Source organism: Cordyceps fumosorosea (assembly GCF_001636725.1).
Source record: "Cordyceps fumosorosea ARSEF 2679 chromosome Unknown scaffold_7, whole genome shotgun sequence".
Taxonomy (NCBI): Eukaryota; Fungi; Ascomycota; class Sordariomycetes; order Hypocreales; family Cordycipitaceae; genus Cordyceps; species Cordyceps fumosorosea.
This window is the reverse complement of record NW_017387307.1, coordinates 577,601-598,365: the sequence shown is the minus strand read 5'-3', so window position 1 is coordinate 598,365 and position 20,765 is coordinate 577,601. Positions and strand designations below refer to the sequence as shown.

The 20,765-nt window shown below is 56.6% G+C and overlaps 8 protein-coding genes across 8 annotated transcripts; 7 read left to right on the top strand and 1 right to left on the bottom strand.

The window, feature by feature from the left end:
• Positions 1-1,601: 1,601 nt before the first annotated feature.
• ISF_03716 (hypothetical protein) lies at positions 1,602-4,443 on the top strand (the record flags this gene model as incomplete). The annotated part of the gene is made up of 2 exons (XM_018847322.1): positions 1,602-2,348; positions 2,407-4,443. The coding sequence occupies 2 exons, from the start codon at positions 1,602-1,604 to the stop codon at positions 4,441-4,443; spliced, it is 2,784 nt and encodes a 927-aa protein (XP_018705529.1).
• Positions 4,444-5,504: 1,061 nt separating this feature from the next.
• ISF_03715 (hypothetical protein) lies at positions 5,505-5,900 on the top strand (the record flags this gene model as incomplete). Its single annotated transcript, XM_018847321.1, has 1 exon — positions 5,505-5,900. The coding sequence occupies one exon, from the start codon at positions 5,505-5,507 to the stop codon at positions 5,898-5,900; it is 396 nt and encodes a 131-aa protein (XP_018705528.1).
• Positions 5,901-6,315: 415 nt separating this feature from the next.
• On the bottom strand, positions 6,316-7,428 carry ISF_03714 (putative protein family, ATP binding protein; the record flags this gene model as incomplete). The annotated part of the gene is made up of 2 exons (XM_018847320.1): positions 6,316-7,185; positions 7,381-7,428. The coding sequence occupies 2 exons, from the start codon at positions 7,426-7,428 to the stop codon at positions 6,316-6,318; spliced, it is 918 nt and encodes a 305-aa protein (XP_018705527.1).
• A 1,647-nt stretch (positions 7,429-9,075) lies between these two features.
• ISF_03713 (S-adenosylmethionine synthetase) lies at positions 9,076-10,359 on the top strand (the record flags this gene model as incomplete). The annotated part of the gene is made up of 2 exons (XM_018847319.1): positions 9,076-9,135; positions 9,232-10,359. The coding sequence occupies 2 exons, from the start codon at positions 9,076-9,078 to the stop codon at positions 10,357-10,359; spliced, it is 1,188 nt and encodes a 395-aa protein (XP_018705526.1).
• A 1,268-nt stretch (positions 10,360-11,627) lies between these two features.
• On the top strand, positions 11,628-13,049 carry ISF_03712 (phosphatidylinositol phospholipase C; the record flags this gene model as incomplete). The annotated part of the gene is made up of 1 exon (XM_018847318.1): positions 11,628-13,049. The coding sequence occupies one exon, from the start codon at positions 11,628-11,630 to the stop codon at positions 13,047-13,049; it is 1,422 nt and encodes a 473-aa protein (XP_018705525.1).
• Positions 13,050-14,536: 1,487 nt separating this feature from the next.
• Positions 14,537-15,838, top strand: ISF_03711 (hypothetical protein; the record flags this gene model as incomplete). The annotated part of the gene is made up of 1 exon (XM_018847317.1): positions 14,537-15,838. One exon carries the CDS (start codon positions 14,537-14,539, stop codon positions 15,836-15,838), a length of 1,302 nt encoding a protein of 433 aa, XP_018705524.1.
• A 1,226-nt stretch (positions 15,839-17,064) lies between these two features.
• Positions 17,065-18,114, top strand: ISF_03710 (peroxisomal dehydratase; the record flags this gene model as incomplete). Its single annotated transcript, XM_018847316.1, has 3 exons — positions 17,065-17,184; positions 17,239-17,287; positions 17,351-18,114. 3 exons carry the CDS (start codon positions 17,065-17,067, stop codon positions 18,112-18,114), a joined length of 933 nt encoding a protein of 310 aa, XP_018705523.1.
• Positions 18,115-18,474: 360 nt separating this feature from the next.
• ISF_03709 (Cytoskeleton-associated protein, Gly-rich domain protein) lies at positions 18,475-20,319 on the top strand (the record flags this gene model as incomplete). The annotated part of the gene is made up of 2 exons (XM_018847315.1): positions 18,475-18,652; positions 18,707-20,319. 2 exons carry the CDS (start codon positions 18,475-18,477, stop codon positions 20,317-20,319), a joined length of 1,791 nt encoding a protein of 596 aa, XP_018705522.1.
• Positions 20,320-20,765: the final 446 nt, after the last annotated feature.

The following is a 20,765-nucleotide window of genomic DNA, read 5'->3' as shown; positions in this document are numbered from 1 at the left end:
CATGGCATCGGGGGGTCAAGTTGAAAGGGAGATAGATGGGCAAGTGAGAGGGGAGGAGAAGCGGGAAGCGAATTGACAAGTAATGCTGCAACAGCTTGGACGTGCTGACATTGAGAAGGGGAAATAGGCATGTCTGCATGGTGATGGGATAAGCTGTACGAGTAAGGGGCAGTATTGCAGGTACAAGTTGAAGCCTTACATTGAAGCGGCACAAGGTCGGCATTTTTGGAGGATGACCGGCACGCTTGATTACTTTGTCAATTTGCTCAATGCATTGAATTGGCCAGTATTGAGTCAACATTCTGTCTAGAATAGCGGAGAGGGTCAGAGAAACCAACCAGAAAATGTTTCCTTGGTGGGAATGGGGTGAAAAGTAGCGAGTACTTGATTTCAGTCTTCCAGGAGCCGGGGTGTACCTGAGGTAATGCTGTAACTGGGCAAAGTATAAAGTAGCGTCCTTCGGAGATGGATACCCGCCGGAGGTAGCCAGCACTTACCGTCCCAACCCTGGCGATTTGGCTTCGCGATCCCCGGTCGCGCATCGGGCCCCTGCTAATGAGTTGCCTGGGACCCCTGTTCGCCTGAATTAACAGTGACAAAGTGGTCATAATAAACCCGCGGTTAGTCGTAAATAGTCTGCGCAAAATGCCTTGGTAGGCCGGGAACCCTGCGGTCGCTATTGTTCTATCGTTGTATCGATGACCAGCTAGCGCAGGGCGGTACGGTGCAGTTGCAGAAACGGTCTCGGTGCTTTTGCGCTGGCATGGCGTGCGCTTTGTCTCCTGGCCCCCTCTCTCTCCCCTGAAGGGCTTACTTGTTGGTGCGAAATCTGATGTCTTCAAACTTCCAACCCCCAAGAAGGCCGTCGTCTCAGAAGGAAAAAAAATCCCGTATACGGATTTCATCCCAAGAGGCTGCATCGAATTAACGACCAGGCTAAACTATTGGGCTGCGGTTGAGCCAGGGGTGCCCAGCGCCACCAGCACAAACAAAGCCTTCTCCTCACTGCCGTCTGTCTGCCTGCAGCGTCTATTGGGACAAGCCCGGCTCCGATTGAACCACCACCTCCTCACGCCCCTCCCCTTTTGGGGCCGCGATACGATACGACAAGTAATAATTCGCCTTGCGCCTCTGCCCATCTGCAGCCGGCTGCTGCCCATCAACTGGACTGGCCATCTCCGCACTTGCCCTCTCACTTCCACCCTCGGATGGTGCGTGTGTGCTGTGCAACTGACTTTTGCGCACGGGGGTACGAGTCAAATCTGAGTTTGCGTCTGTGTGGACGGAGAGGAGCCTCAAACCGGTTCAGCGTGTGTGCCTGTCTCTCGCTCACTCTGCGCTGAGTCGGGTACCTCTACTAGCCTGGCACCGCAAACACGCTACTTTGCTTCCCGCTCTGTCCATACAAAGGGGAAGGGGAACAAAAAAAAAATCATCATCATTCTTGTGCGCCGGCATTACCTCTTGCATGCGAGGCAAACAACACGAGCGCAACCTCATTGGCCCTCGACCCTGCACTCCGCGGCCCTGAGCCGACCGACCCTCACCACCAGTCAGTCCATTGTGGTTCCTCGCCTCCCCTCGCCGACGCCGAGCCCACAATGGCGACAACACCCACTGCTGCGCCAGCCCGCCGTCATGCACGGCAAGACTCTAATGGAAGCAACCCGACTCTGCGGCCGCAGGCCTCCTCGCCTACCTTGACCAACCCCGACATGATCCTGCCCGACTACGACGACCGCGAGCCACTTCCCCCGAGTCTGCAACACCACCACCAACAATCTCTCGGCTGGGGCGGCGTGCCCCTCAACGACGACATGTTTGACTTTGCCGACGTCGTCGACTCGTCGTCGGCGTCGCCCGCCTACCCCCTCAACACCCCCATCATCTACGGCAACGGCACCATGCTCTCCGACATTGGCGAGGTCACCGAGGTCGAGAGCAACGTCGGCGGCCCGACGCGCCAGCTCTCCGCTCGCTCCCGCCGCTCCAACCACTCCGACGACAACCTCGCCGCCGCCACGCACAAGCAGCTGCTCCGTCGCGCGCCCGGCGCCGGCGCCAACGCCAAGGACAACCGCGCCTCCATCGACTCGGCGCATACCATCCCCGCGCATCACGACGGCGCCTTTGCCGACTTCGACGACACCGTCAGCGTCGACGACAGCAACTTCCAGGGTGACGACGAGGAGAGCGTCGCTTCCTCTTTCTTTGACGGCCACTCGAGGCCGCGCAATGGGCTCGCGTCGAAGCGCTCTGACCTCTCGCTGAACCAAGATAGATACTCAACCTCATCCATCAGCCGAAGGGCCGAGCAGATCCTGGCCAACGCCAAGCGCAGGCTGACGGTAAGCCGCCTCCGTCGCCACACAAAACGCCAACTGCATACTAACGAACAATCTATAGACCATGGAAGGTAATCTGACCAGAGCGCGTACTTTTAGCTACTCTTCAGTCTCCGACGGCTCCACGCCCTCGCCGATACGCACGCCCAAATCGCCTGGATTTAGAACGCCAGTCCACGCACGCAACGGTAGCGAAAACAGCATTGCGACCGCGAACCAAAACGGCATGCCTCCAAGGTCCGCCAGCGCTCTCGGCGCTGCAGGAGGATATCGCCAACCGCTCCCACATTCTCGCAGCGCCGACTCAATCAACCGCCTCAACCATGGCATCTCTCAACATCCACTTGATCTTGCCCTGGAGCCGCTGAGCGAAGACGACGGCACGCAGGACGACGACAACTCAGACAGCACACAAGTGGCTAGATATGCCAGCCCGACCTTCAACGGCTACAACGACGTAGGCATAGCGCGCTCTACATCAGCAGCTCAGATGCGCGGGATCCAAGACCAGATGAACGGCCTCAAGGGCAAAATCTTTAGCCTCCGGGAACAGGCTGCCGCTGACAGTATGAAGCGACGGAGCCTGCAAAGCCTGCGCACACAGAGCCTCTTCACAAACGCCAGAGTCGAGGATGGGGATGAGGACTCAAAGTCGGCGCAAGGACAAGACGTCGCATCGCCAGCTCTCGGCAGTCCTTTCCGTGCCGAGTTTGCCAAAGCGCACAGCGGCGACGACGAGCTACCGCCCCCGCAGAATGAGCAGCAAACGCCGCCTTGGAAGAGATCGGAACGAGAACCCGTCGTCGCACGACATAGCCCCATGCAGAACCTCCACCAAGCCTACTTGCAAGATGAGAATACCCCGCCAAAGGGCAAGGCGGCGGCGGCCAAGGAAAAGTTTGACCGGCTCGAGAAATCCGGTTATGCTGACGAAGACGACGACCTCGACACCGAAAATGGGGATGCTGAAGACCCCGCCGAGGAGCCTGCCGAAGACCCTGCCGAAGAAAATACTGTTGCGGATTTGGAAGCCGACGACGTTAGCGAGAGCGGCGACTCTCTCTACCACGAGGCCTACCAGCATCCCTTGTCGCACGAGGACAGAGAAGATGCATTCGACTACGAACACTTTTTCCTACACTCGGCCATGGGCCATGTTAGCAGACAGAGCTATCGAGCCCCAGAAGAAGACGATTCTGGTAGCGATTGCTCGGACGGCTCTGTGGAGACAACGAGAGCTCTCCCCACGGCGGCTTCTGGACGCCCACGTCGGCCTAGCCTGGATACCATGACATCCGTTGACAGTTTCGCGACAGCACGCGAAGGCCGTGACAGCCGCGCTTCCACCATTGACACGGTAGACGATGGCTACGAGTCCCCGATCATTGGCGTCACTCAAATACACAGCCAGACAAACAAACGTCTCGCGCCTAGTACACAGGAGAGCGGCAGCAGCAGCGAGGATTCGCGTTCCTCAAAGGAGCGATATGGCCCTCGACACGCATTTCAATTTCGACCGGCTGCCATGGCGGCCAATACTATCGGTCACCCCAAGCGCATTGGCCTCCATCGTCCGTCGGTGTCTTCTTTCGAGTCGACCGGTACAAACCGAAGCTTTCCTCTGATCCATAAGACGCGACTAAGCGGAAACACGACCCCGAGAGAGTCACCGGAGCTCATGATGCGGGGCATGCGCAGCCTTCCACAGAGCCGCCGAAGCAGTATGAACGAGACTGTCCTGGCCAGGATGTCGAACGGGTCAATGTCTGGCTCCGTGAACGGCTCCCTCAACGGGTCCGCGAATGGATCCATCACCGGCTCCGTGGGTGGCCCCGTCAATGGCTCTGCCCACGGGCACTCGAGCTCCATGAACGGCGGGGACGTGAATGGATCGCGCAACGTGGCGGTGTCGTCGCCCACGATGCAGCCTCTGAGCGGCGAGGACCAGGTATCCGTCGACCTCTTGCTGGCGAGCATCCAAAAGTGCGCGTTGGGACTGCGCGACACGACACCATCGGGCATCAAGATGCACGATGCCTATCGACGGAGACTGGAAGCTGCCCGGCAAATCCTGGACGGCGCCCCGGACTCCTTTTAATACACATGTGAGGATTTTGCGACACGATGAAAACGGCGCAGGCGGGAGGGATGATGAAAAACAAAGTCGCGCGCACTTGGGGGTTTTACATTATTATAATGCCCGAAACGACACTGATTGCTACTATTACACGGAGTTGCGGAACGGCCTGTATCTTTCGATATCCCGTGTGTTTTTTTTTCTTTGTTTCATTCTTCTTTTTATTCCCATCCATTCCTTTTCTTCTTTTCTTGTACTCTTGGTCGCAATGGAGCGACATTCTTGGCATCTTTGTTGTATTATAAGGGGAATGACAGCGGGATAGTAGTGGCCATTCTGGGAAAAAAGGACCACTCCTTGACCTTTTCTTCCATTGGAAAACTTATTAATGAATGCATTTCTTTAACTAATAATCCATGCCGTGAACGTTGACGCTGGGACCTGGCTTTCACATGTCAAAACGTGTACAGGGGCAGCATTGACAGCAGCAAAGATCTGAAGTAGCAGAAGATAATCGGACAACATGTTCGTGATGGTGAGCTCTGATTGTGTATAGCTAGGAACTGAGAACCCGTAGCATCAGGACATACCTACATACATGCGAAGTAGGGGTTCAAAGTTGTCGTGACCTGTGCAATCCGACGCTGACCAGGCGCATGTGGTGTGTGGGTCCTCCTTCCTTCCCCCCCTCCACGCCCGCGTCCGCGTTCGGCTGGTACACAAGAAACGACCACTTGTTGACATTTATTTACCCTGAAAGCTACCAAGCAACAAGAGAAATCGAGAGCTTTTACGCTGTATCTCACGTCGCGCGTGCCGATCCTCCTTGACACGTTACACGGGTGTGAGGACGCGACGCACGGTTCATCGTCAAGATAACACAGACGGGCACTTTCCTCCTTGGCGCACGCGCCATCATCGTCGACAACCTTGATACAACCTACAAATACACAAAACAGCGGGCGACAGACCGCGAGGCGATACCAACTTTTGGGAATCCTCAGTCCTTGCGCTTCTACGAAACGTGCAACCAACACACCCCGCACACACACACACACACATACACACATACACAAGCAGCCATGGACGTAACGGCGACGCTCTCACACCTCGTCACCTCGCTCCTCCCCGCCGAGCAGGCCGCCTTCGTGCACACCCACGTCCTCCGCGCCGACGCCCCCCTGCGCGTCACCTTCTCCGCCGCGCGCGCCTCCGCCCTCCGCGGCGCCTCCGCCGCCTACCCGTACGTGGCGCCCGCGTGCGAGCGCGCCCTGGCCTGGACGCACGCCTCGCAGCTGGCGGTCGCGTGGGCGGCGGTCGCGGCGCTCGCCGCGTGGGCGTGGCATCGCGGGCCGGCGGAGAGCGCAAGGGACCTGGTGGCCGCGGGCGGGAGGTTGGCGGGGTACGCGGCGGTGGTGAGGGATATCTGGCTGAGGGAGTACAGGAGGTACGAGGAGCAGGAGAACCGTGGGCGGTGAGCAAGAGAGGACGGAGGGAGGGAGGGGGGAGTTTCGTGATGGGTCTTGTGTATGGGGGGCCGCTGCTTTTCCGGGAGGTGTCGCGTCTGCTTGCGAGAGCAGTGGGGTGGAAGATGATTTTACGATGAATGATATGCCTTGTATCTTTTTTGTAATGTTCATGCTCGGGTGGTTTGTTTTTTTTGGATTGACTGCTTGGCACCCGGTTACCTTTGAAAGAGCATGGGAGAAGGCGAGAAATATCAAGGGGATTGCGCTTGTTTACATGCTTCCGGACTCTTACTTGTTCTTGTTATATTGGTCGTTATATTGGTCTATGCATGGTCCTTGGTATTTCAATATTTCAAATACAAATCAACGCCGACGCTATGCTCCTGATGAATCACTTTTCTATATGCGCGCACTCCGCTCCGCATCACTCCTCGTCCTGCTCCTGCTCGTCAGCCTCGGCATCCTCGTTGGGGTCCTTGGGGTCCTGCGCCTCGTGGAACTGGATACAGTCGTCGATGAAGCTGAGGATGCCGCCGACGCTGTCCTCGTCGGTGACGTCGAGCTTGAGGTAGTTGACCATGCTGAAGCTCTCAATCAGCCCGGCCACCGCGCGGTTGAGGCGGCGGAAGCTCGCGCCCTTCATGACCTGCTCGCGGTCGCCTGGAGCCTTGGACTCGTTGCCCGCTGCTTCGTCCGCGCCGTCGCCCGTCAGGCGGCCGCGCTCGAGCGGGTCGTCGTCGAGCAGCGCGACGTCCGGGGTCAAAAAGTTCTTGAGATCGCGCTTCTTGACCTGGCCCTTGATGAGGTCCATCTTGGAGAGGACGTTGATGTGCGGGACCTCGAGCATGAGCATGGCCGACATGGCGCTAAGGGTGCCGGCGAAGAACTTTGCGCGGTCGACGACGAAGGTGGCCTCGAGCAGGTAGACGGCGGCCATGCGGATGTCGAGCGCGCCGGGCTGCGACAGGAAGCGCATGAGGGTGGGCAGGATGGGGATGTGGGTGTAGAGCTCGATCTGGCCGGGCATGTCGAAGATGATGAGGTAGTCGTCGGTGAGGGCGTCGAGGGCGTCGGTCAACCAGTCGAGGTTCTGCATGAGGAACTCGAAGCAGTAGACGAGGCCGCCGTTGGGGCCGAGGCCGACCTCCTCCATGGCGTCGTGCAGCGAGATCAGCTCCTTGATGTCGAGGTCGGGCGTGTGCTCAAACGTCTCGGCGGCGGGGTCGAGGTTGACGTAGAAGGCGGATCGGCGGTTGAGCTGGAGGTGGGTGATGAGGGCGGCGCAAAAGGTGGACTGGAAGGGAGGGATGCGTTAGGATTGATTGGTTTGTGTGTGTAGTCTTACGCTATGAGGGAAAAACAGAAAAGCATGAAGGAGACTGCATGTTTTGCGATGCGCAGGTGGGCGCACGCGGCTGTCGATTCTGCAGTGGGATGCAGACGACGAGAGGCGGGGTGGTGATGGCTGCGGTGGTGTTTGCGCACATACCTTGCCGGCGCCGGCCGGGCCCATTACCATGGTGCCGAATTTGCTCATGATGAGAATGTGACGGCGTGGAGATGAATCAAGTAATTGTTTTCGACACTACGCGAGCTTGGTTGGTTGGTCGCGATGCTTGGATGGGCATAAGTTGGAGCTTTTACGGTGCCAAAAGATTTTATAATAGCCAAGGTGGGGTTGTTTCCGGCCGCAGGCGGCGGGATAGATGGTGGGGGGCCATTGCTTGGTGCAAAGGGAACTGGCTGGCTGAGCCTGAGCACAAAGTAGTGTGGCGTATGATCAATTTAAAATAAATAGGTCGGCTAAGTACCTACATAGCTAGTTAGTACATAGGTAGCTGACAGGAAACCGTTGGTGCTGATGCTGATGCTGCACAGCATTGTCAGCATAATAGTGCATTGTACATGCTGGTGTGCGTAAGCCATCCATCCATCCAGGGTTCTTTGCTTTGCTCCGATCCCGCCGACGCTCCGAGGTCTTCGTAGCTCCTTCCTTGCCCATCCAATACCAAAACCCCTCCCTTTGCCCCTCCGAATGAGGATGTTGCAAGCAGGATGCGCTTTGAGGCTGACCCGCACCACGTTCTCGCGGGCAGCGCTGGTACTGGCGACGTGATGGATTCCTAGCGTCACGCAACAGACGGCAGCACAGCAACAGCCAGCTTATCACTCAAACAGAACACAGACGGGCACCAAAAGGCACAAGCTCAACAAATGGAAGCTCTTCCGTCCCGCCCCGTCCCTTGTTTGATTCTGCTGGGGGGAGGATGAGACCTTGCAAACGAACTGCAGGGTGCTGTGCTCGACATTTTCCTCTGTCCGATGGCGCAATATCCCCCACAGCTTCTGCGACATCCACTTTGCAAGGTACTTGTGGTCTTCAGCTCCCAGCGCCGACAGCTAATTTTGGCTTTACGTTTACAATGCTAGCGAGGTACAGAAGATACTCAAAAATACTACATATGGTTTCTTTTTAGGTAGTTTTCATTGCGCCCATTCCTCTTCATTTTAGCCTTTTGGCTGAGTAAAGTAAAAGATATCTACTTAAGCTGCCTAGCAACCTCATTTTGCTCCGAAACCACCAATGCCGGCTGCCAAGTGGCTTGCTTTGTACATCTTGTCTACTGCCTGTCGGCGCTGCCCCTCCTCGACGCTAGTAGGGTACCCGGGCGACCACCCTAAGCCGCAGCACATTGCATGTACCGTTGCAACACAAAACACTCCCATTTACCCCTCCATGGGGTCCGCCAGGTACATACTGACCTTGTCCCGCCTGTCTTAAGCCGGCCGAATTTTTTTTCTGGCTTGCCGCGAGGTACCTCCGACTAGACCAGCCATTTTTGCAGGGCTGCCCGCTTGTGCAATCTCCCCTCCGCCTTTTCTTCGCCCTTTTCCCTCGTCTTTTTTTCCACTCATCCTCTCATCCTCTCTCATCTTCTTCCCTCTCAACCCAGCGTTTTGCTCTACGAGGTTTGTGCTCGCCGATTTAAATCCTTCCTGCGACCTACACATTGTACTAACCAGCCTTTCGCCACAACAACAGTCTTGCGGTGCCGTCTTCATTGACGACCTTGCCATCCAGATTTTTTTCTGCCACTAGCTATCTCGCTCATCAGCCACCCCGAATCTCTTCCAAACTTATCGTCCCTCCTCTTCCTCCTTTAATCCTCTCAAATCATTCACAATGCCTTCCGCCAACGGTACCAACGGCACCCACTACAACCAGGGTAACTTCCTGTTCACCGTATGTCGCTCAATGCGTCCCCTCGCCAAACAAACCCCGACACGCCCCCTTCTCCGTGTCCTCCGCTCTGCAGCCTGGCTAACCTTGAATTCACAGTCCGAGTCCGTCGGTGAGGGTCACCCTGACAAGATTGCCGACCAGATCTCCGATGCTGTCCTCGACGCCTGCTTGGCTGAGGACCCCCTCTCCAAGGTTGCTTGCGAGACTGCCACCAAGACCGGCATGGTCATGATCTTCGGTGAAATCACCACCAAGGCCAAGATTGACTACCAGAAGGTCGTCCGTGACGCCGTCAAGGACATTGGCTACGACGACTCCGCCAAGGGCTTTGACTACAAGACCCTCAACCTGCTCGTCGCCATCGAGCAGCAGTCCCCCGATATCGCCCAGGGTCTCCACTACGACGAGGCCCTCGAGCGTCTCGGTGCTGGTGACCAGGGTATCATGTTCGGCTATGCCACCGACGAGACCCCTGAGCTCTTCCCCCTTACCCTCCAGCTCGCCCACAAGCTCAACGCTGCCATGTCCGCCGCCCGCCGTGACGGCACCCTTCCCTGGCTCCGTCCCGATACCAAGACCCAGGTCACCGTTGAGTACAAGCACGACAACGGTGCCGTTGTCCCCGTCCGTGTTGACACCGTCGTCGTCTCTGCTCAACACTCTGAGGACATCACCACCGAGCAGCTTCGCAAGGAGATCCTCGAGAAGATCATCAAGGCCACCATCCCCGCCCAGTACCTTGATGAGAAGACCATCTACCACATCCAGCCCTCTGGCCTCTTCATCATCGGTGGTCCCCAGGGTGACGCCGGTCTGACCGGCCGCAAGATCATTGTCGACACGTACGGTGGCTGGGGTGCCCACGGTGGTGGTGCTTTCTCCGGCAAGGACTTCTCCAAGGTCGACCGTTCCGCTGCCTACGTCGGTCGCTGGATCGCCAAGTCCCTTGTCGCCGCTGGCCTCGCCCGCCGCGCTCTCGTCCAGCTCTCCTATGCTATCGGTGTTGCCGAGCCCCTCTCCATCTACGTCGATACCTACGGTACCTCCGACAAGACCTCGGAGCAGCTCGTTGAGATCATCCGCAACAACTTTGACCTCCGCCCCGGTGTCATTGTGCGCGAGCTCAGCCTGGACCGCCCCATCTACCGCCAGACTGCCAAGAACGGCCACTTTGGTACCAACCAGAGCTTCACCTGGGAGCAGCCCAAGACCCTCAAGCTCTAAGCATTTTTTTCTTTCAGAGCTTGATTGGGAAAGCATTCAACAACGCTTTCCTTTATTTGTTTCAAGATAGATGTGTTTAATGTTCTTTTCATGAGGCACAACATTTCGGGCGGCGTACGGTTCTCAACGAAACCAATTTGGTACACAATACACCCCCCGCAGGGACGCGGGGGCTTTTTTCGGGCGGTTTTTAGCATATTTCCTTTGTCATCTTTTTTGCTTAACGAGAGGCCTCTTGGCCATATCATGATATACCAGGAACGAACCCGAATTGCGTCTTTCAACAAAGATTGGCAGCGGGTTGTTCGTGCATTTGGGAAAACATTACTGCGAAGATTTGCATTTGGGATACCCTTTCAGTAGGGGCGCTTAAGAGGCAGCGTTACGAACTTGGCGTTTACGGGAACACAAAAGAACTTCAACATCTTTTAATTTCCCGGTTCTCTGACCGAACATGTGCGGATCAGTCGGCAGGGCGGGAGAGATGAGCAAATAATCTACGCAGATAGTTGGGTCTATCGACCTCTGACATATATGCGGAGGAACCAATGAAAATAATTGGGAAGCAGTGGCTGTTCAGGATGACGATGATTGTGACTGCATGCAAGGACAATATGATTTCGAGGGATATAACTGACAATCAAGCCTGGGCCAGATCTGGCCACTATCGCCGCCCCCGTTCAAGTTCAGCTGGCCGAAGACACAACTGGACCTCCTCGCCACGTCGATCCACTAAGAAGGTTGACGCCTTAGCCGTGCGAGAATGCAAACCATCATTCGTCAGATGGTCGAGGGAAGGACCATGACGATAGGCCAGGCGAAAAAAGAAAAAAAAGAAGCTCAGAAGAACTAGGATGCAGATCAAACGAGGCAGCCAAGCCGCTGCCGACTTGCACTGCCCCTCCCAGCGAGCTGTAAAGACATAAAATTACGGCACAGCACCCCCACCCCTCCAAGCCGCCCCGCCTACGTCCAAGCAGCCGGCTGAGGATCCTTTAAACTCTCCATCATTTGCCGGTTTACTGGTCCATCTCACTATTTTCTTCTTTAATCTACAATATCGGGCAATCAATTGAGCGATTGAGACGCTTTCTCACATTTCTGCATCCTCCCGCAGTCTACCTTGCCGGTTCCGGTCACCACGCATACAATCAATATACCCCTCGCCAACCAGCTAGCGACAAGACTAACAGAACCGCCGCGCGAACCAACTAATCCCATAAATAAAAGAATACATGCCATTCAGGAAACGAGACGGACGAGACAAAATGCCTAATCTTTCCATCCGCAACCTCACCGTCCACCCGCTGGAGCTCGTCGCCGCCGAGCGCTTCGCAGCCGAGCGCGTCAAGACCGTCGGCGTGCTGTCGAGCATCGGCAGCGCCGTCACCAACTTCCTCAACGCGACCGAGAGCGCCTCCTCCGAGCTGCGCGTCAAGGCGGACCTGGCCGGCACCGACCGCCGGGACGTGTCCTTCCGCGCCGAGGCTTTCCAGACGGTCGAGACGGACGTGTCCGCCGCAGACCCGTCGGCGGAGGTCGTCCGGTTGACCTTCCAGACCGAGGACCACCGCTACGAGACGGACGTGCCGAGCCCGTCGTCGCGGTCGGCCGTCATGCGCAAGCTCGACGACGGCCCGCACGACCTCACCGTCGTGTACGTACCCGCCGCGGGGCTCGTCGCCGTGTACTCGTCGGCGCGCCTGGACGGCTGGATGGGCGAGCTGAGCGACGCCTGGCCGCTGCCGTCGCTGTCGCTGCCCGGCACGCACAACTCGCCGACGTGCTACAAGGCGCTGCCGTCGGTGCGCTGCCAGGCCGTCGGCGTGCCGGAGCAGCTGCAGAACGGCGTGCGGTTCCTCGACATCCGCGTGTCCGCCAGCCAGGACGACGACCGCCTCGCGCTCGTCCACAGCGTCTTCCCCGTCTCGCTGACCGGCACCAAGTGGCTCGGCGACATGCTCGAGGACGTGTACCGCTTCCTCGAGGAGCACGGCACCGAGACCGTCATCGTCAGCGTCAAGCGCGAGGGCACTGGCAAGGGCTCCGACGGCGACCTGGGCCGCTACCTGCGCGACGGGTACGTCGGCAAGCGCCCGGACAGGTGGTACACGGAGCCGCGCGTGCCGACGCTCGGCGAGGCGCGCGGCAAGATCGTGCTGATGCGCCGCTTCGGCGTCGACGACGACCTGCGCGGCGAGTGGGACGGCCACGGCTGGGGGCTCGACGCCTCGGCGTGGCCCGACAACTGTGAGGACGGCCAGGCCGGCAGCTGCGCGATCCGCGTCCAGGACTTTTACGAGGTCACCGAGAGCGACAACATCGACAAGAAGGTGAGCTTCAGCCACGGCCACCTCGAGCGCGCCGCCGAGCACGCGTTCCTGCTGCCCGGCGCGGAAGGCTACGACGAGGGCGCCGACAAGCCCCCGTTCTACGTCAACTTCCTCAGCGCGAGCAACTTCTTCAACGCCACGTGCTGGCCGGAACGCATCGCGAGAAAGGTCAACCCGCGCGTGGTCGAGTACCTATGCACGAGCCACGGCGTCGAGGGCAAGGGACCCAACAACCTGGCCATCGGCTCCGCCGGCGCGGGCATCGTAGTGACGGACTGGGTCGGCGCCAACGGCGACTGGGACCTGATCCGCTGCATCGTCGGGATGAATGCCCGCCTTCAGCAACTCCAAAACTAGAGGCATGGGCGGCGGTTGGCCGGGCGGGCAAGTAATGAGCTTTACACAACACAGACGGGTCGACGAGTCATTAAATAGATGCAGCAATGATATTGAATTTCTTCTTCATTATTTATAATTTCTTTTCGCCTCGAGAGCGCACGTATCCGTGCCGTTATGCCTACTTACAGAGCCAGGTTAGCAGTGTACCACAACTCGGTCTGCAGGAACATTGCGTGAAGATTTCTAGAACAAAGTCAGTACGAGACCATATAGCTTTGGGCATCGAGCAGAGCAATTACCAGTCAGAAGTTGTGTATTATTTTCAAGTCTCACAGCTCCAAAAGAGGAACACGAGATCAACCAGTGTGAATACAAATTGAAACATCTCATCACAGAAACGGTGTGGTCCAGAATGGAAAAATGTTCTTATTTACCTATCGTAACAAGACAATTAGTTATCAATTACGCGATAGAGTTCAAAATCCCGCAAGGGAATGTATTGAAATGTTGTGCTCAAGTCAGGTGACGAAGTGTCATCCAGAGATCCCGCCACCCCTACACCACAAGGTTTGTACGCCTTGCTTTTCTAGGGCATAGGGACAGCAGGGCTCGATTATGTCCGCCCGTTCGTTCAAATCTTCATCATAGAGACACGTTGCATGGGTGTGTGCGTTCGTGGATAGTATTTACCTAACGCCTCGAGAGTTAGCCAGATGCACATTCCAAGAGCGCAGAGATAGAAGCGAAGTAAAGAATCCAAGTCAGACAAGGCTGAAACTTAAACAACGGTATCCACATTATGTATTAAGCATGAGGAATCCCTGAGGTGTCGGTTTGATCATCATTCGGAGGGGGGGCATAGAAGAAAACGTGTGTTTATACGAACCTTTGATATTGTACATCGAACGCGTCGGCATGTCGTCAATCATCATGTCATGATCTATAGTACAGTCAGAGATAGCTCAACAATCGACTGTAAACAAATAGTGTCTGCAAAAAATCTGCTCAGGCTGATTAAGATAGATTGCTTCTCACCATGGGTTGGTATGAATTGGATTGTTCAATTGTGATCAATTCATCATTGTGCATCGGACGAGCAAACACCAAGCAGAATATTCCTTACCTCATAATATTACAAAGCCCTTCAGTATCACCACAACCGAGCCGAGACGCCTCTGGCAGTCTGGTCGAAGCTTGGGTGAACTGAAGAGCTTTGGATGTGGTTGAGAGGAAAGAAAAGAAAAGGGAAATTTTCTTGGAGAAGAAATAAAAGGTAGCTTTGTGGGACTAATCTACTTTAGTACTAGCGTTATGCTGAGGCATCCTGTGGCGGTGCAGCGCGGTCCCTCCCGCAATCTGGGTGGCGAAATGCCGTTTCTGTGGCGCAGTATATAGAGTCACTTGCATCCTCAGGGTTCCGAGCTATTGCTGGATGACGCAACCTCCCCTCATCCTGCTCTGGCCGGAGTAAAACAGCATCTGCATAGCTTTATTCTTCGCCCATCATGGCAAGCATGGCGGGGATATGGGGGCCAGCGGCCGTCCGTCTCCTCCGCGTTGCTGCCACGAGAGCGACCGAAGCCGTGCGAGCCAACCTTGCCAGCGCCGCGCGGCCGCTCTACAACGCAAAACAACAATACATTCCCATCCGATCCGGACGACAGCCCATCCACCCTGCCGCCTTCTTGAAGCAGCAGCGGCGCTGGATCTCGCGAATCTCCGGCCAGCACGCCCAGGCGGTCCGCCGATTCCTCAGTACCGCGCCGCCCCACGGCGGTGCTCGCCAGCCGTTCCGCCGATCGCAGCTGCCTTCGTCCGAAACCTATCGACGGGTCGGCCAGTTCTCCGGACGGGCTCCGTTTGCGAATGCCCTGCGGCCAAACTTGACGGGCGGCGCGATGCCGCGCTCTGCTGGTGGGTACGGCATCGGCGGTGGCGGAGCCAGGTACTTTTCTCACACGCCTGCGGCACCGGCTCAGGTCGTGCAAAATGTCTCTCAAGCCATGAGGGCCTTCTTCCTTTCCGGCCAGCGCCTCCAATATGACGGCCTTGGGGCCAACGGCGAGCCGCAGTACCGTGCCGTTTCGGCTCTTGAGGACCAGGCCATGCGCAAAATGGCCAACTTCCCGCGTTTCGCCTCGGGCTCTTTCATCGACTTCAAGCTCACCCCCACGATCACCGCGCTGAGTCCTCTTGCCGCTGCGCTGATCGAAGCGTCTGATATCTCCGGCTTCAAGGGCGCCGCTCCTGCTGATGGCGCTTCCCTCAATACCGAAGGATTCCTGGATGTGCTCTCTACCGACTTTGGCCGTGCGCTCAAAGATCTTACCGCGATATATGCAGATCTTCGTCGACTATCCGTGCTCGGAGACTTGCCCGTTTCTATGGAGAAGAGCAACGTTCTTCGTGTTCGGTTCCCAGGAGTTGATGTGTATACCCTGGAGCGTCTCTGCGACGATATTGGCATTGAGCGAGGTGTTCTTGGCCAAGACCCGCAGTCTGAAAACATGCATATGACGCTTCAAATCCCATTTGCCCCTGAGTCAGAAAAGGCCTTTACGTCGCCTGGTGGTTCTACCAGATCTGTCTGGGGACCCGGGTCGGAATATGACGCTTTGAGCGAGGACTCCTTGATTCAAGAGGCATTTGAGCTTGACGGAAACCCATGGCTGTCGGATCCAGAAGAATATGAAAGCCTTTCACCAGCTAGTTGTTCGGTGAAGCATCGTTCTCAGGAATTCGAGGGTCTTGAGGGCATATATAGGTTCCTGGAGGAGTGCGACAGGGCCAAGGGTCGGGTCGGCTAGCGGTTTTTTTATGTTGAAGTTTTGAGCGCGGGAAGCTTTGCGCTCTGCCACTCATTGTACGGTATGAGATTGATAGTTCATGCCCAACGAATGGGGGTTTTTTTTCCTTTTGTTAAATGATAACTGTTTTAAATAAGTTACCTCTTGTGTGCTGGCGTGACTGTGGAGGCTTTGCTGGTCACCAGTTGAGAGTTGAAGGCATCCGTTGGCTGGCTATTCCGAGGGTTTAGAAGACTTGTATTGGTGGAGAGATGTTGCAGAAATATTGCGAATGAAAAGAGATTGGCGCAGCACACGGCACAGTCGTCTTGATTGTCCATTGTTGGTCGAGTCGGTGTGAAGGGGTGCGTTGCTTGAGGACCACCTGTAGCGTGGAAGTTTCAGTATATCAGACCCACTGAAATTACAGTGAATCTCCTTGTCCACCCTGGACTGGTATGCTCTCGACAACCAATACGTATCTTCTGCATCCTTTTTGTTCGTTTCCCTAAAACTTGTCTACTTTTTTTGTTTCTAAATATTTCCTCGGTTGAATGTGCAGCGGCGCCTAGATTCGGTGTCATCGTTGTTGCACCGACCGGAGTTTTAGCTGCCAAAGACAAGGGCCAACGGAGATTTGGCAGAGTGTGGAGGGTTGGTATCGGAAAAGAGGTCAGGCATTGGATTGCTTTGTTTCGCTCCTCTTGATTCATTTTCTCTTTACCCTTCTCAGAATTCTCTTTCTTCCTTTTTTTTTTATGAAAAAAAGAAGGATGTTTATCGGTGGGAGCGTTCCTCGCGTGAGAGCCTTCGAGCTTCCGCCTCTGTACGTATGTATGTATGTATGTATGTATGTACGTATGTATGTACATATATACATACATGCTAACCGATCTATTCTTGCCCGGCATCGTCTGGCATACACGCAATGCATTTATAATCTCCGGTAGTTCAACCAGACATGTTGTGCTTGATCAGGCTAGCAAGCTCCGGGTGGCTTATGCGGGGTCTCCGGTCTGGAACTACGGTTACGGTTGTACCTGCTAAATAAATTAAGACCGTGGAAGCTTGACCGGCGTCCGAAGCAACCTCGGCAGAGACCCATCTATAAGCCCGCAAAAGCGACACCACATCCTCTGCCATCTTGCCTCCAGCTCTCTCCTCTTTTCATTACCAGAACTGCACAGCGAGCCACCCCTCGTCCTTGACTTTCACCCATCATCCATATACACAGAAATCCAGCCACAATGTCCGGTCCCGGTGTCGGCTTCGAGTATCCTCGCCAGAAGGTGTCCTGGCTGAAGCGCGATCTGTTGCTGTTTGCCAACTCGATTGGCGCCAAGGCTGATGAGCTTCACCTGCTCTATGTACGAATTGGCGCTCGTATAATTATTCAGAGCTCGCATTGACCATGATCATAGGAACTGCACCCCGATTTTGCCGCTTTCCCCACGTATCCCATCATTCTCTGTGAGCGCATGCCTCCAGCCCACAATCGTCTGCCCCAGCGCTAATTGCCTGCGACTTTTACAGCTTTCAAGGGCGACACGCAAGAGGTCATCGACTTTTATGCCAGCAGCAAGGCCACCAAGGTTCCCGGTGTTCCCGATCTCGACTACAGACGCGTTGTCGACGGTCAGCGCAAGATGGAGTTCCTCAAGCCCCTACCTACTACCTCGGCCGGCCGCAACTTCGAGACCCGCACCAAAGTCGTCGGCGTCTACGACAAGGGCAAGCCCGGCACTGTCCTAGACGTCGAGACGGAGCTCGTCGACACTGACAACAACGAGGTCTACAGCCGCATCCACACCAGCTCCTTCTTCATCGGCCAGGGCAACTGGGACGGCCCCAAGGGCCCCGCGACAGTCAGCTACCCGCCCCCCAAGGACAAGAAGCCCGACGTCGTCCTGCCTCACCAGACGACGACCGAGTCGGCCCTCCTCTACCGCCTCAACGGCGACTACAACCCTCTCCACGCCACTCCCGAGCCCGGCAAGAAGATGGGCTTTGGCGGCGCCATCATGCACGGCCTCTACTCGTGGAACTCGACCTGCCTCGAGATTGTTCGCTCCCTCGCCGGCAGCAACCCCGCCAACATCAAGGAGTACCAGGCTCGTTTTGCCAGTCCCGTCAAGCCCGGCGACAAGCTCATCACTCACGTCTGGAAGACGGGTGAGAAGAAGGGCGACTTTGAGGAGATTCGCTTCGTCACCCAGGTCGAGGGCGGCAAGATCTGCCTCAGCAACGGTCGCGCTCTGGTTAAGACTGTCGGCTCCCCGAAGGGCAGCAAGCTGTAAAGGCGGAAGAGGCGACCACAGAGAGCCTAATTTTGTATAAGAGAAATATAGCCAATGAATGTCAATGAATCTCGTTTTCCATAATTTTCTTGAACTATCCGTGAGGTACACACATTTTCACGACGATTTTTTCTAATGTAATTGGAATTGTTGCTTTGGTTGTGGCATACAAATGTAGCCCCATTAGCTGGCAAGCTGGTTCGTGCCCACAATGAGGCTTGACCGGACGACCTGCACCGCTTCTTGATTAATCTGCTGCCTGGTCTTTCACCACCCAGCAACTCAGCAAGCCCGAGCAAAAAAAACCAACATGCATCTCCTCTCATAGACACAGCAGAACTTACCCAGAAATACCCGACAATGGCCGACTCGCACTACCTCGGAGAGCGCATATCCTACGATGATGCCCTGTGCACTGTCCGCTACATTGGTGAGGTCGCTGGCGCAACTGGGTCGTGGCTAGGAGTCGAATGGGATGACGGCACCCGCGGAAAGCACGACGGCTCGCACAAGGGGAGGCGATATTTTCAATGCAAGTGTTTATCTGCCACCATCTACCCATGAGAGCCCGCGCGATTAACCCGACATCCAGGCACATCCGACTCTCCCACCGCGGCGTCGTTTGTACGCCCAACGCGGCCCGCCGACGCCCCCGTGAGCTTCGTGACCGCGCTCAAGGCCAAGTACGTGGAGGCGGAGTCGGCTACGAGCGGCGTGCCGGACTCGCGGATTCGGTTCGCAGGCAAGGTCGCCGAGGAGGTGGGCTTCGACAAGGTGCGCCGCCAGATGGCGCAGCTCGACGAGCTCCGAACCGCCATCCTCGACGGCGTCTACATGGCCGTTGCGCACAGCCAAGGCGAGCCGACGGTGGCGCAGGTGAGCCCGAAGCTCTCGCACATCGACATTAGTAGGAATTTATTTGAGAATCTGGGCCCGGTCGTGGATATCTGCAAAGACTTGCCGGGCCTCAAGAAACTAGCCATCAAGTATGTATGCACTTTCTACAGGGATGAGATGAAGGCAGCGACTAACTCGCGTCGAATTAGCGGAAACCGGTTTCAAAATGTTGTAGAGGATAATGCGTTGGTCAAGGCCGTCACCGCATTCTCGCAGGTCACTGAGCTGGGCATCGGCGACAACATGCTCGGATGGGAAGAGATATGCCGCATCGCCGTCGCCTTTCCCTCGCTCACCAACCTGGCCGCAGGCGCCAACTATCTTTCAAGTCTTCCTGCGGTAAACTACAGCGGTCTCTCAACAACCTTGACAACGCTCAACCTCGAATTCAACAGCTTCGGTGCGCTTTCCGACCTCGCCAGCCTTGCGCCACTCACCTCCCTGCGCAACCTCTACCTCAAGGGCAACAACATCCGCAGCCTGTCGTCCGAGGACGCTCCCTGCCCTGTATTCTCGAAATCCATACAATACATTGACGTGTCATACAATCAGATCGAGGACTGGGACTTCATCGACCGCCTCACCGAGCATGTCCCCGGGCTGACGGCGCTGCGCATCAGCCACAACCCCGTCTACGACGTTGGCGCGTCATCGTCTTCGGCCGCCGCCGCCACCACCGCAGACGAGGCGCACATGTTCACAATTGCACGCATCGGCGCCCTCCAGACCCTCAACTTCTCGCCCGTCACCGCCGACGACCGCAACAACGCCGAGCTCTTCTACCTGTCGCGCATCGCGCGGCAGCTCGCCGCAGCACCCGAGGCCGCAGCGCCGGGCATCCTCGCGGCGCACCCGCGCTACGAGGCGCTCTGCGCCAAACACGGCGCGCCGGACGTGGTGCGTGCGGTGGCGGCCAACCCCGCGTTTCTGGAGGCGCGCCTGGTGACGATGGCGCTGCGGTGCGCGGGCCGCGCGGACAGGATGGTGCGCGTGCCGCAGGCGCTGGACGTGTACGCAGTCAAGGCGCGCGTGGCGAGGGCGTACGGGCTGTCGCCGCTGAGGCTCCGCCTGGTCTGGGAGACGGGCGAGTGGGATCCGGTGGCGAGGAGGCGCGGCGACGACGTCGACACCTCGGACGAGGAGGACGAGGCCGAGGACGGCGCGACCGAGGACGCGCCTGTTGAGAAGCTAGCGCATGACCAGCCGGGGAGATGGGTGAAGCGCGAGGTTGAGCTGCGCGACGGGCCGCGACAGCTGGGATATTGCGTGGACGGCCTTGACGTCAAGATCCGAGTAGAGCCATTATGACTTTCTACAGCAAATGAATGAAAGCTGCTATGCCCAGGAATATCCCGGTCTGATAGCGCAAAAAGCCATGTGACACAGTCCAGAAGAACAACTAAGAGATATACTCTGGGTAAAGGATAGACCCTCAAAACCCAAAAATTGGCACTTCAATTCGATGACCTCTTACCAATAATCTTTGTCATTTCTCAGGTCCGTCGTAATTAAGCACAGAAAGTATGACTGAGCTCCAGGATCACGATGAGAGATTGCTTGGTGAGCATCGCCGAAACGGAGATACGACGAGGAGCTTACAGAGGATGGGCCGGTCACCACAGCACCCCAGTGCCGATCCGTGCGCGTGCCGTGTCTGGCGGGTGCTCGGAGGCTCCGCAGCTGGACAAGGTATGTTTACTGTAATTCTGCTCCAGTTGTAACTACCGGGAATTGAACGCTCGGGATAAGATGCC